Below are 15000 nucleotides of genomic sequence, written 5' to 3'. Positions count from 1 at the left end.
AATACACGTCATTGTGTGTCAGAATAGCCAATCACTAAACTCTACCAATCATTATACAAACATCCATGTCAAAACTCCATTTCCGATAGATTAAATCGATTATTTGTATGTTTTAAATACATCAATATAGTAGGTTAATAATGGAATGGTGTTAAGTATACGTATTAGGATATTAACATTAATAATAATGATATATGTGGTCCATCGCCTCATCTTAAACTTCCAAACGACATCAAAGATATCGGCACAAGAAATACGAGGGGACACACAGCAAGAGTAACCATCCCAACATCAAAAACAGACGCCCACATGTATTAGTTTTTCCCTTCCACAGTCTGCCAGACTATGGAATAGCCTCCCAGCTGAAGTGGCTGAAAACGGTTATCAACATGCCTTCACGCGATTGCTAGAGTTCACAACGTGACTTTTTAATCTATGTGGTTTTTTAGCAAGTTTAAAATGTAAAACCCTACAAACTGTGGAGTGATCCTCGACAATATTGGAGGTTTCCACAAGACGAAGAAGAAGAAGAAGAAGAAGAAGAAGAAGAAGAAGAAGAAGAAGAAGAAGAGAAGAAGAAGAAGAGAAGAAGAAGAAGAAGAAGAAGAAGAAGAAAGAAGAAGAAGAAGAAGAAGAAGAAGAAGAAGAAGAAGAAGAGAAGAAGAAGAAGAAGAAGAAGAAGAAGAAAAGAAGAAGAAGAAGAAGAAGAAGAAGAAGAGAGAAGAAGAAGAAGAAGAAGAAGAAGAGAAGAAGAAGAAGAAGAAGAAGAAGAAGAAGAAGAAGAAGAAGAAGAAGAAGAAGAAGAAGAAGAAGAAGAAGAAGAAGAAGAAGAAGAAGAAGAAGAAGAAGAAGAAGAAGAAGAAGAAGAAGAAGAAGAAGAAGAAGAAGAAGAAGAAGAAGAAGAAGAAGAAGAAGAAGAAGAAGAGAAGAAGAAGAAGAAGAAGAAGAAGAAGAAGAAGAAGAAGAAGAAGAAGAAGAAGAAGAAGAGAAGAAGAAGAAGAAGAAGAAGAAGAGAAGAAGAAGAAGAAGAAGAAGAAGAAGAAGAAGAAGAAGAGAAGAAGAAGAAGAAGAAGAAGAAGAAGAAGAAGAAGAAAGAAGAAGAAGAAGAGAAGAAAGAAGAAGAAGAAGAAAGAAGAAGAAGAAGAAGAAGAAGAAGAAGAGAAGAAGAAGAAGAAGAAGAAGAAGAAGAAGAAGAAGAAGAAGAAGAAGAAGAAGAAGAAGAAGAAGAAGAAAGAAGAAGAAGAAGAAGAAGAAGAAGAAGAAAGAAGAAGAAGAAGAAGAAGAAGAAAGAAGAAGAAGAAGAAGAAGAAGAAGAAGAAAGAAGAAGAAGAAGAAGAAGAAGAAGAAGAAGAAGAAGAAGAAGAAGAAGAAGAAGAAGAAGAAGAAGAAGAAGAAGAAGAAGAAGAAGAAGAAGAAGAAGAAGAAGAAGAAGAGAAGAAGAAGAAGAAGAAGAAGAAGAAGAAGAAGAAGAAGAAGAAGAAGAAGAAGAAGAAGAAGAAGAAGAAGAAGAAGAAGAAGAAGAAGAAGAAGAAGAAGAAGAAAGAAGAAGAAGAAGAAGAAGAAGAAGAAGAAGAAGAAGAAGAAGAAGAGAAGAAGAAGAAGAAGAGAAGAAGAGAAGAAGAGAGAGAAGAAGAAAGAAGAAGAAGAAGAAGGAAGAAGAAGAGAAGAAGAAGAAGAAGAAGAAGAAGAAGAAGAAGAAGAAGAAGAAGAAGAAGAAGAAGAAGAAAAAGAAGAAGAAGAAGTTTTGAGAAACGATTTTGAGAAACCATAATCATTCTTCTCTATGAGGCTGTTTAATTCAAATACCATATCGAAATTAAGACTCAAAAGTCATTTTTTAGCATAATATGGTTTCAAGTAAATGTCAAGATTTAGACCTAAAAGGTATTTTTCATTATGTGGTATGTGATATGATATCAAGATTTAGACCAAAGAATCATTTTTCAGTTTTTGTTTCAAATACAGTCTTAAGATTAATCTTAAGATTTAGAGCTAAAAGTCATTTTACAGTATCTAATTTCAAATACAATCTCAAGATTTAGACCTAAAAGTAATTTTCTGTATATGATTCATCCCAACCTAATACCGGATTGAGGCGTCGGGTCTCATTTTCTCAGTTCTTGTCTATTTAGATTAAGTAAACAGTGATATTTTGAAAGAATTTTAGTTTTTACACTTTTTTGCAAGCCTATTCAGAAGTGAGGCGAAATCACGTGATTAGCCTTGAACAGTTAGTTGATCTGTTTGGAGTTGATCTCGGAGTTACTTTGGCTCCAAGTGAAAAGTCTATTTGGTTATCTTTGATATGCATAAAAACAAACGGAAAACATCTCTTATGATACTCAGGTGTAAAATGAGTATCTGGCCAGGAGATAACAATGTTGTCTCTGTCGAAAAAAAAAATGTAAAAGCACCAAAGGCCAAACATTATTTTTCCGTTTTTTTAACGGCCTCATAGGTGACAGATAAGATATAATGTGGCATTTCGATTTTTTGCTCAGAGCATGTTGAATTACAAAATGAATTGCATATCTTACTGACGTGATGTTCCGTTCTAGATGTTGACAATTGCTGTTGGCTTTGTGCATATTTGATAAATTCCTAGCACATTTTTATATTGAAACCTGTAGTAGTAGTAGTAGTAGTAGTAGTAGTAGTAGTAGTAGTAGTAGTAGTAATAGTAGTAGTAGTAGTAGTAGTAGTTGTAGTAGTAGAAGAAGTAGTAGTAGTAGAAGTAGTAGTAGTAGTAGTAGTAGTAGTAGTAGTAGTAGTAGTAGTAGTAGTAGTAGTAGTTGTTGTTGTTGTGGTTGTTGTAGTAGTAGTAGTTGTAGTAGTAGTAGTAGTAGTAGTAGTAGTAGTAGTAGTAGTAGTAGTAGTAGTAGTAGTAGTAGTAGTAGTAGTGGTAGTAGTATTTCATCAGAGCCATTAGGCACATAGAGCTGAATTTTATTCCGTTGTCTGCAGCATGAAATGGACAATATCACTATTCCTTGGTACCATTTGGATAAGTTGATTGTCTATTGCAATGTTCCTTCCGCCAGATCTTACAGACCCAGCTACCCAAAAAATCCAATCATTGCCGGGTGCACAGGGGGGGGGGAAGAGGGGTGGGGGGGGGGGGGGGTAAAAAATATCTCGACTTCACACGGGATATTTACAGGTCCCTTTGCGTGTGAAGCGAGTGCTCTACCGACTGAGCCATCGGGACTCCTATTGAAACCTGATCATTACATAATACAGTGTGAGATAACATTAAAACAAAAGACGAGAACCTTTTTACTGAATCAAACACAAGTTTGCATCATTTGTCTGAATTGTCAAAAGTCATGAAGGTGAGAGGTATATTGTGTTGCGCCTTGAATCTCTTTCCAAATCACACAATTTGTTTTAATCCGATGAATGTGTTCAAAAGAATAGCTTCAGATGGTCTTATTCTGGCAATAGGATTGAAAAGTCTGATGTCACGTCCGCCCAGCAACGAGCAGCTTGGTTCTAAACAAAGAAAATCGGTGCTTTTTATTCTTCATGCTGGCTAGAACTTTTAAACCTTTCATGTGATCACAATCTATAAGTCAAAACATGATCAAATTTATAGTATTTTTCTTCTCTGGATTCACTTTTATGCTCGTCGGAGAAATATTTCATAAGGGAGTCCGCCATTGTTCCTATAGTTTAGAACCAGTTACTAAGTTACAATGCGTCATTACGAGAGAAGTGACGTTACGACTGTTGAATCCTATTTCTTCTATCAGCTGATGACCATGTTTGACCATCGCGTCACCTTGGAAATATCAGGTTCCAGGATCAAAGTTCATTCGAAATCACGTGCCAATCATTGAAATTCAAGGTTATTTGGGTATATGCCCGCTCACTCTTTAACTTTTCATAAACTTAGATATTTGGAACTCTCTCCGCGCCTGTTCAGGATATGCGAGGAATCTTTAAGAACGTTGTTGATAAGCAAATAGATCACCTTAAGTATGAATTCGATGAGTAAGGAATGTTATTTTATAATTGTTATGCAATACGTTATACCATACTAATGCATATATCAATTACTTATCACTGTGACAGGTCACCAGAGGCCACACCATTAGTCTCCTTTAGCCCGTAGGCCACACTAGTGTTCTAGTTTAGCCGATAGGCCACACTATTGGTCTATTTTAGTCCATAGGCCACACTATAGGTCTAGTGAGCCGATAGGCCACACTATTGGTCTATTTTAGTCCATAGGCCACACTATAGGTCTAGTTTAGCCCATAGGCCACACTATTGGTCTAGTTTAGTCCATAAGCCACACTATATGTCTAGACAAACCCGTAGGCCACATTATTGTTCTAGTTTAGCCTGTAGGCCACACTATAGGTCTAGTTTAGCCCGTAGGCCACACTATTGGTCTAGTTTAGCCGATAGGCCACACAATTGGTCTATTTTAGTCCATAGGCCACACTATAGGTCTAGTTTAGCCCATAGGCCACACTATTGGTCTAGTTTAGTCCATAAGCCACACTATATGTCTAGATAAACCCGTAGGCCACATTATTGGTCTAGTTTAGTCCATAAGCCACACTATAGGTCTAGTTTAGTCCATAAGCCACACTATAGGTCTAGATAAACCCGTAGACCACACTATAGGTCTAGTTTAGCCTGTAGGCCACACTATTAGTCTATTTTAGTCCATACGCCACACTATAGGTCTAGTTTAGCCCATAGGCCACACTATTGGTCTAGTTTAGTCCATAAGCCACGCTATATGTCTAGATAAACCCGTAGGCCACATTATTGGTCTAGTTTAGTCCATAAGCCACACTATAGGTCTAGTTTAGTCCATAAGCCACACTATAGGTCTAGATAAACCCGTAGGCCACACTATTGGTCTAGTTTAAAATTAGCCAGTAATAGATATTGTATTGTATATTATTTTTGTTTGCTTTATCAATATGTTTTGGGGCATTTCCGATAGTTTGGTTTCAACACATCTAAAAGATGTCCACAGTGTCGGTTTTTTCCGCTGATATTTACAAAATATTGCTGCTATAATGGATTATGAGCCAAGTGGCCTTTGTTTTCATTGTTTCTCACAAAATTAAGCCAACGTCAATCCATTAAGTGACAAGATATGAAAAGTTTGATTTCATGCTTTTAGTTGTCATTGTCACGAAACTTAGCATTATTTGCATAAGCCATATGTCTAGATAAACCTGTAGGCCACATTATTGGTCTAGTTTAGTCCATAAGCCACACTATAGGTCTAGTTTAGTCCATAAGCCACACTATAGGTCTAGATAAACCCGTAGGCCACACTATTGGTCTAGTTTAAAATTAGCCAGTAATAGATATTGTATTGTATATTATTTTTGTTTGCTTTATCAATATGTTTTGGGGCATTTCCGATAGTTTGGTTTCAACACATCTAAAAGATGTCCACAGTGTCGGTTTTTTCCCGCTGATATTTACAAAATATTGCTGCTATAATGGATTATGAGCCAAGTGGCCTTTGTTTTCATTGTTTCTCACAAAATTAAGCCAACGTCAATCCATTAAGTGACAAGATATGAAAAGTTTGATTTCATGCTTTTAGTTGTCATTGTCACGAAACTTAGCATTATTTGCATAAGCCATATGTCTAGATAAACCTGTAGGCCACATTATTGGTCTAGTTTAGTCCATAAGCCACACTATAGGTCTAATTTAGTCCATAAGCCACACTATAGGTCTAGATAAACCCGTAGTCCACACTATTGGTCTAATTTAAAATTAGCCAGTAATAGATATTGTATTGTATATTATTTTTGTTTGCTTTATCAATATGTTTTGGGGCATTTCCCATAGTTTGGTTTCAACACATTAAAAGATGTCCACATGCTTTTAGTTGTCATTGTCACGAAACTTAGCATTATTTGCATCTCCTCTTTCTAAGAGTATCCGTTGCCTTCAAGAAAAGTCTACACAACTGTTTTTGGAGCATCTTATGCACACTCTTTCTGTTATTCTAAATTCCATAAAATCTACCACGTCATTTTCTGCATTCCATAACAATCTCATTTCTATCTAATACGCCGATGGTCTTGATTTCAATATTTGATAAAACACAAATATTAGGCAATACAGTAGAATCTGCATGAAGTCAACACTCTTAAAGTCAACTTCTTGCTTAAAGTCAACACCTCCTGATGTTCCCGTTTTTTAATTGTTCTTTATCTAACCGTGTTCCATTGATAATGGATAAGTCAACCTTTTTCAAAGTCAACAAATCACTTCGGTTTAGCAATGTTGGTATTATTATTATTCCACTGTATTATATCCTTTTATACTACCAAAATGACAAAATCCTCATAATCAGACTCATACAGAACTATTTTCTGTTTTATCAATCTGCGGCAAATGAAACTCCGCTTCTTTCGTGCTCGGTAAAGGACTTTTATCCTTAGTGTTGCTATCCTCTTCACTTGCTATTTTACGCTGCAGATTTTTCAAAATCAACGTATCTCTCATTTTGAATGCGTGCACTCTCTCCATGATAAGCCACTGTTTCAGGACATTTTTAAACTGTGGCATCATGAGCACGTATAAAAATGGGTTTATCCCGTGACTAAGTAGGCATAGCCATGACGTAGCGATGAGAGTTCCCGCAGTTACACATCCGCAACGAGAATTGACGATGACGACGACGACGTGGGGAATCCAACAAGCAACCATCACTCCAAGCATTAGACAAAGACACCGTGCAATTTTCTTGTCTTTCTTCAGAAGAATATCGTGCACGAGATCTTCATTGTGAAGACGGGGTCCAAGATTAGCCATGGGATTCGGTGATGTATTTCCGCTCATGTTGGAAACACAGCCGGACCATTTCCGCCCAACATATCTACATCCGCCAACGCTAGAATTTCCTTCCGGCATAGAAACTCGTCTGCCGCTTGACGTACGTCCTTTGATAATGGGGGAAATTGCCGGCAAAGAACTGTGTCTTCGCTCCCCGCGAGCGGCGACAGCTAAATGTTTATTAATTGGTTTAGAATCACTGTTTTTCAATAAAGCTTCTTTTGCCGGATCGTCGTTTGGCGGGTGGACACAATTGTCTATGTCAAAAGCCGGCTTTTTCAAGGTCATAAAATAGGTGTCGGTAACACTGGTTGACCTTTGAACTTCTACACTTTTTCTCCACTTTATTTTTAAGTAGACGCTCAGGTCGAAGAAAAACATGATGATCAGAGGTATGACGTAGAGTACGATCGTTGAGAGAATAGATGTGTTGAAATATAAATGATAGCCTTCAGGGCAATACGAACTAGTACTATAAACACTTAACACAGATTTATGGTTAGACGGGTCATCGTTAGTAGTACTATTGCTATTACCAGTTTTGTTATTTATATCTAACATGTCATTATCTGTATTTGTTGTAGGTGGTAATTGGGAAAATCGTTTTGTTTGCGTTAGTTTTCCTTTAGGCTCAAAATTCCACCAAAACAGAGGAATACTGTACACGATTAATCCGATCATCCACACCCAAACAACGGCTGCCAAGGTGAGCTTTTTGCTGGATTTGCCTCGGTAGGAAGTCGGGTAATGCATCGCTCGCCATTTGTCCAGGATAATTAGAAAAATACTTAGAAACGACACGTACATGAAAGCTTGCTGTGTGCTCTGAAATATCCTGCACACTCCGTTCAGTGGCCATGATCTGTTGAGGTCGAAGGTCATTTTGACTGGCGTAGTGAGGCCGATTATAAAGTTGGACAAAGCCAGACTCCCGTAGTAAACATTCTTGTACCTTCGAAGACCCTGACGACTTGCAAACATCGTTAAAACGGCTCCATTTGCAGCTATGGTTGCCACGCAGATAGTCAGCATAGGAACCGTGGAGGTCCATATTTGGAAAAAGCTAGGGGAAGAGGATGACGAGGCGGATGATGCTGACGGGGATGCTGCAGACGTTTCTGGAAAAGACGCCGAGGACGGGCTAGTTCCCATTTTGAGATGCAGTTTTTTTAGGGGACTATTTTTCTCCTTTTAACTCAATGAATATTTCTTTTTAACTTTTAAACATTCAGAATCGAAAGACATTCAGTTGATAATTATTATAATCCGATGAACACATTTATTCTTGCCCTTTACTTATCAGGATCACAAATAACTGGGATGGTAATAACTTTGGCCATGTTAAAAAAAACTTTTTGTAGTCAAATCTAATGGAGATAAACAGAATCGAAAGACACGAGTGTGCTCTCTAATTATTTAATTATTTATATTTATAATTATTTATAAAGATAAATTAGTAGACTCTCCTTATTTGAATGAAGTTGCTAAGTAACACACAGTAATCTAAAATCCATGAAAAAAATCCAGAATTTTATGAAAACAGTTGACGTCGAAAAGAAGTTATTTATCTTATGATAATCACAAAGAGTCCAGATTATGAAACAAATACTTTCAAAATATTGTAAACTTTTTCTTTATCATTGACTCAAGACGATAAACGTAGTGAGAGTCTGTGGCACATTCACCTTTCTAAACTTTAAACTCAAGACTTATCTATTCACGGACAAATTGACTCAACACTTTTCCCAAAGGCCAAGGGCATTTTCGTGTTTTATTATCCACCTCATACGAGTGAAATCAGATATGACGTGGCATTTTGATTAATTTTCCCCAGAGAATGCTGAGTTATTTAATTAATTGAATTCCTCGTCATTTCATAACACGATATAATATTTGGGAATAGTTTGAGATAACTGTAGTATATTCCAAATCAGAATTCATAATATCACATTTGATTCCAGAAAATGAAACACGGGTTGATATAATATAATATCCAATGAATCACCAATATTCAAAATGAAAAAGAATGTATTAAGTGAACATTAGCACTGAAAAGATCCTTTCATAATGGTTACATTCCGAGTTGTGAATTATGGATGTTAAGCTCTATCGATGAACGTACATCTAGACAAAATCAAATTATATAAAATCGTTCGTCACAAAGCAATATTAAAAACTCGGTCAGTTCTCAGATGATTAAGTAAAAATTGGGAAGGGTTTGGACTGTGTTACAAGGAAACTATTTGTATTATTTATTATTATTATTATCATTATTATTAGTCTTATTCTTATTTTCTTTTTTTCTCTCACGATTTAAATTTTCTTTATCCAATCAATGCCTACGACGAGCTACTGTAGCCGTATTGTTTATATCCGTTGCGATGGAAGCCGTTATCTTTGGCGACGTCACACCGGAAGTAGAGATAGAGGCGTCAACAGCTGAGGTCTGTCCAGCATAACAACGAGGAAATGTATCAATGATTTTTTTTATTCGTTTTGTTTGGAAGGATTACGTCAAGAATTCTCAGACACCACAATTCTCAATGATAACCACACACAGACATTATTATGTTGGCCATTCATAAGACAGACGGACGGACTAGCGACAGCAGCTGACGACAATGACGATGACGACGATCAATGAAAGATGGAAAAAGCACGGGGTGGTGGTGGTGGTGGTGGTGGTTGTTGTGGTGGTGGCGGTGGCGGTGGCGGTGGTGGTGGTGGTGGTGGTGGGATGAATCAATGACTGCGTCGCTTGCTTTTTTCTTTTTTAAATGTCGTCAATATTTAATAATGAAAATGGGATGTGGATCAAAGGCAGATACAAGTCGTTGACAAATAGCTGGGCTGACAATCATCTGAAAAGTACAAGAAAAATAGGAATGGGATTGGTATAATATTATTATTATAGAGTAATAGTACTATAAGTATTATTCTTGATTTATTTAAAAAGTAGTTATGGCCGCAGTACAGTTCATACATTGCAAAAGTAGACCTCTAATAGGCACATTTCTGAACTAGGTTGGCTGAGATGCCACTGCTGTTGCTGCTAATGATGATGATGATGATGAAAAAAACCCAACAACAACAACAACATCAACTTCTACTACTACTACTACTACTACTACTACTACTACTACTACTACTACTACTACCACTACTACTACTACTACTACTACTACTACTACTACTACTACTACTACTAATAATAATAATAATAATAATAACAATCATGATAATAATACTGATGATGGTAGGCTAATAATAATAATATTAATGGTAATAATGATGATGATGATGGATTATTATTATTATTATTATTATTATTATTATTATATATTTAAAAATAATAAATAATAATAATAATAATAATAATAATAATAATAATAATAATAATAATAATAATAATAATAATAATAATAATAATAATAATAATAATAATAATAATAATAATAATAATAATAATAATAATAATAATAATAATAATAATAATAATAATAATAATAATAATAATAATAATAATAATAATAATAATAATAATAATAATAATAATGACGATAACAGCCTAGGTTACAGGACTATGCCTCGCTCATTCGCCCGCTTATCTCCCCTATTGATAATAAGAATAATAATATTGTATTGTATTGTCTTCGTCCTTATTATCCCCCTTTGTTATGACTCCATCCCTTATCATCATCTGTAAAAGGCTATCTGGCAACTGTGAGCAGCGGCTCTTGGCCGAGCTGACCGTTTTCTCACGCTTATCTAACGTTAACAGCAAGCAGCACTGCCCTATCGTACGGCCCTATAGATAGTATGCAGATGACGTCACTCAGGTCTTTGTTATTGTTTTTTTGCCATCCGCGTTTATGAGTAATGCTCACTGAACTGTATTAACCTGACTATAAACGTACATGGATACACACAGTTTTGTGTGTTGGTCCGTTATACTTCCGGATGGCAATGTTATGAGCTTCTTAGCCAAGCGCATACTATCTAAAGATAGTTCGAAGATGACGTCACTCAGGTCTTTGTTATTGTTTTTTGCCATCCGCGTTTATGAGTAATGCTCACTGAACTGTATTAACCCGACTATAAACGTTCATGGATACACACATTTTTGTGTGTTGGTCCATTATACTTCCGGATGGCAATGTTATGAGCTTCTTAGCCAAGCGCATACTATCTTTACACTGAAAAAAAAAAGAAGACATTTTTGAAAATTTTGACCAGAAAACCCGTCCTTCACTATTTTATCGATCGATTAAATGGCCCTCATCTTGCGGCAAGCTGATCTTGTGGTATGACACTCGCTATCGGATCGGAAGGTCCTGGGTTGAGCCCCGCTCGGTCGGCGCATAGTTGAGTCCTTGGAAAAGAACCTTTACTCACATTTTTACACCGTACTCGGGGTGTAAAACGAGTATCTGGCCGGTAACAGCGTTTTCTCTATCCGAAAAAAAAAGTTGTAATATCGCCTAACAGGCGTTATGTCACGTTCTACATGTTAAGTGTTGCTGTTCGCTAGCGATCTTTTGTAAAGCGCTTTGAGCATGTGTAGTGGACATTGCGCTATATAAAAGCTCAATTATATTATTACCTTGTCAAAAACTCCCACTTCCAAGAAGTCCCGGTTTTGAGCCTTTTTGACAAGATGCGGGTCATTTTAGTCGATCAATAATATTCAAAAACGCGGTTTCTGGCTAAAATTGTAAAAATCAGTTTTTAACCCCCCCCCCCAAAAAAAAAAAAAAAAAAAAAAAAAACAAAACAAAACAAAACAAACAAAAACAAACAAAACAAAACAGTACCACGAAGCCAGTAGCTGTAGCCAAAACCTTGTTGATATTTATTGCTAATGATGAACAGGGGACGTCAGGTGAATGAATGGTGCGATGCAAACTGGAAAAACAGTCTTTATTAGATTTGACCAGGAAACTCGTCCATCGATATATTATTATTATTATTATTATTATTATTATTATTATTATTATTATTATTATTATTATTATTATTATTATTATTATATTATTATTATATCGATCGACTAAATAGCCCTCATCTTGTCAAAACAAACAAAAAACTCTCACTTAAAGGAAGTCGCAGGGTTGAGAGTTTTTGACAAGATGTGGGTCATTTTAATAGATCAATATTAGGAAACGTGTTTTCTAGCCAAAATTGTAAAAATCGGTTTAAAAAACCAAAAAAAAAAAACAACAACAGAAAAAAACAAAAAACCCCCCCCCCCCAAAAAAACAACAAAACAAAACAAAACAGTACAGCGGAGCAGTAGCTGTAGTCAAAACCTTGTTGATATTTATTGCTCATGAACAGGGGACGTCTGGTGAATGAATGGTGATGCAAACTGGAAAAACAGTCTTTATTAGATTTGACCACGAAACTCGTCCTCCAATATATTATTATTATTATTATATCGATCGACTAAATAGCCCTCATCTTGTCAAAACAAACAAAAAACTCTCACTTAAAGGAAGTCGCAGGTTTGAGAGCTTTTTGACAAGATGCGGGTAATTTTAATAGATCAATATTAGGAAACGTGTTTTCTGGCCAAAATTGTAAAAATCGGTTTAAAAAAAACAAAAAAAAAAAAAAAACAAAAAACAAAAACAAAACAAAACAAAACAGTACGGCGGAGCAGTAGCTGTAGCCAAAACCTTGTTGATATTTATTGCTCATGAACAGGGGACGTCTGGTGAATGAATGGTGATGCAAACTGGAAAAACAGTCTTTATTAGATTTGACCAGCAAACTCGTCCTTCATATATTATTATTGTTATATTATTATTATTATTTTTATTATTATTATTATTATTATTATTATTATTATTATTATTTATTATTATTATATTATTATATTATTATTATTATTATTATTATTATTATTTATTATATTATTACTATTATTATTATTATTATATCGATCGACTAAATAGCCCTCATCTTGTCAAAAAAACCGAAAAAACTCTCACTTAAAGAAAGTCCCAGGTTTGAGAGTTTTTGACAAGATGTGGGTCATTTTAATAGATCAATATTAGGAAACGTGTTTTCTAGCCAAAATTGTAAAAATCGGTTTAAAAAAAACAAAACAAAACAAAAACAAACAAGACAAAAACAAAACAAAAACAAAAAAAAACAAACAAACAAAACAAAACAGTACGGCGGAGCAGTAGCTGTAGCCAAAACCTTGTTGATATTTATTGCTCATGAACAGGGGACGTCTGGTGAATGAATGGTGATGCAAACTGGAAAAACAGTCTTTATTAAATTTGACCAGCAAACTCGTCCTTCAATATATTATTATTATTATTATTATTATTATTATTATTATTATTATTATTATTATTATTATTATTATTATTATTATTATTATTATTATTATTATTATAATATTATTATTATTTTTATCTATTACTATAATAGCACTATACCATCTTGTCAAAAAAAAAACAAAAATCTCTCACTTAAAGAAAGTCCCAGGTTTGAGAGTTTTTTGACAAGATGCGGGTCATTTTAATAGATCAATATTAGGAAACGTGTTTTCTGGCCAAAATTGTAAAAATCGGTTTAAAAAAAAAAGAAAAAAAAAAAAACAAACAAAAAAACCCAAAAAAAAAACAAACAAACAAAAACAAACAAAACAAGACCAAACAAAACAAAACAGTACCGCGAAGCCAGTAGCTGTAGCCAAAGCCTTGTTGATATTTGCTAATGAACAGCGGATGTCTGGTGAATGAATGGTGATGCAAACTGGAAAAACATTCTTTTAAAAATTTTGGTCAAATTAAAACAAACAAAGAAAACAAACAAACAAACAAACACTTTTTACTTCATATTATGTCGATTGATAAAGACAATTTACAATTGGTGGAAAAAAGGGTATTGGGTTTAGTCAAATATCAGATAGATATATTTAGACGTCTTGAGGATAAAGATGTTATTAGACAAATTGGAGTTTTTAATTCTATGTTTGTAGTGCGTAATGATACGCAAAAATGTGTTTTGTCCAAATGACGAGTAGAATGATGAAACGGGTGGATGGATTCGTGGGGGAATGAAAAATTGATAAATGGAAGAATAGAGAGTGATCGGTTTGGTTCAATTTATAAATGGATGGATTGATGGAAGGTTTGATGAATAAATGACTGTGGGGGTTTTTGGATTGAGTGGATGAATGAATGAATGGATGGATGGATGAATGGGTGTATTTATGTGTGGATGGATGGATGGATGGATGAATGTATTTATGTGTGGATGGATGGATGGATGAATGGATGTATTTCTGGGTGGATGGATGGATGGATGAATGAATGTATTTATGTGTGGATGGATGGATGGATGAATGAATGTATTTATGTGTGGATGGATGGATGGATGAATGAATGTATTTATGTGTGGATGGATGGATGGATGAATGAATGTATGTTTTTATGTGTGGATGGTTGGATGAATGGATGGATGGATGGGTGGATGGATGGATGAATGAATGAATGTATTTATGTGTGGATGGATGGATGGATGAATGAATGTATTTATGTGTGGATGGATGGATGAATGAATGTATGTTTTTATGTGTGGATGGTTGGATGAATGGATGGATGGATGGGTGGATGGATGGATGGATGAATGAATGTATTTATGTGTGGATGGATGGATGGATGGATGGATGGATGGATGGATGTGTGGATGGATGGATGAATGAATGTATTTATGTGTGGATGGATGGATGGATGAATGAATGTATTTATGTGTGGATGGATGGATGGATGAATGAATGTATGTTTTTATGTGTGGATGGTTGGATGAATGGATGGATGGATGGGTGGATGGATGGATGGATGGATGAATGAATGTATTTATGTGTGGATGGATGGATGGATGAATGAATGTATTTATGTGTGGATGGATGGATGGATGAATGAATGATTTATGGTGTGGATGGATGGATGGATGAATGAATGTATTTATGTGTGGATGGATGGATGGATGGATGAATGAATGTATTTATGTGTGGATGGATGGATGGATGGATGAATGAATGTATTTATGTGTGGATGGATGGATGGATGAATGAATGTATGTTTTTATGTGTGGATGGATGGATGAATGGATGTATATATTTGAAGATGGATGGATGTATCAACCATCATATTA

General features: G+C 35.2%; 1 protein-coding gene and 1 long non-coding RNA gene across 2 annotated transcripts in view; both read right to left on the bottom strand.

Moving 5' to 3' along the window:
- Positions 1-4328: 4328 nt before the first annotated feature.
- LOC144976267 (histamine H1 receptor-like) lies at positions 4329-8167 on the bottom strand. Its single transcript, XM_078920457.1, has 2 exons — positions 5863-8167; positions 4329-5139 (listed from the first exon to the last, which is right to left on the bottom strand). Exon 1 carries the CDS (start codon positions 7975-7977, stop codon positions 6346-6348), a length of 1632 nt encoding a protein of 543 aa, XP_078776583.1. The 5' UTR covers positions 7978-8167; the 3' UTR covers positions 4329-5139; positions 5863-6345.
- Positions 8168-9116: 949 nt separating this feature from the next.
- Positions 9117-15000, bottom strand: part of LOC144977523 (uncharacterized) — a 111286-nt gene continuing 105402 nt past the window's right edge. Inside the window, exon 3 of the long non-coding RNA XR_013646324.1 lies at positions 9117-9686. This is a non-coding gene — a long non-coding RNA (uncharacterized LOC144977523). The remainder of the gene's footprint in view (positions 9687-15000) is intronic.

Source organism: Berghia stephanieae, chromosome 7, assembly GCF_034508935.2.
Source record: "Berghia stephanieae isolate SIO BIC M18660-M18661 chromosome 7, UCSD_Bste_1.3, whole genome shotgun sequence".
NCBI lineage: Eukaryota > Metazoa > Mollusca > Gastropoda > Nudibranchia > Aeolidiidae > Berghia > Berghia stephanieae.
This window is presented reverse-complemented; position numbering and strand designations above follow the sequence as displayed.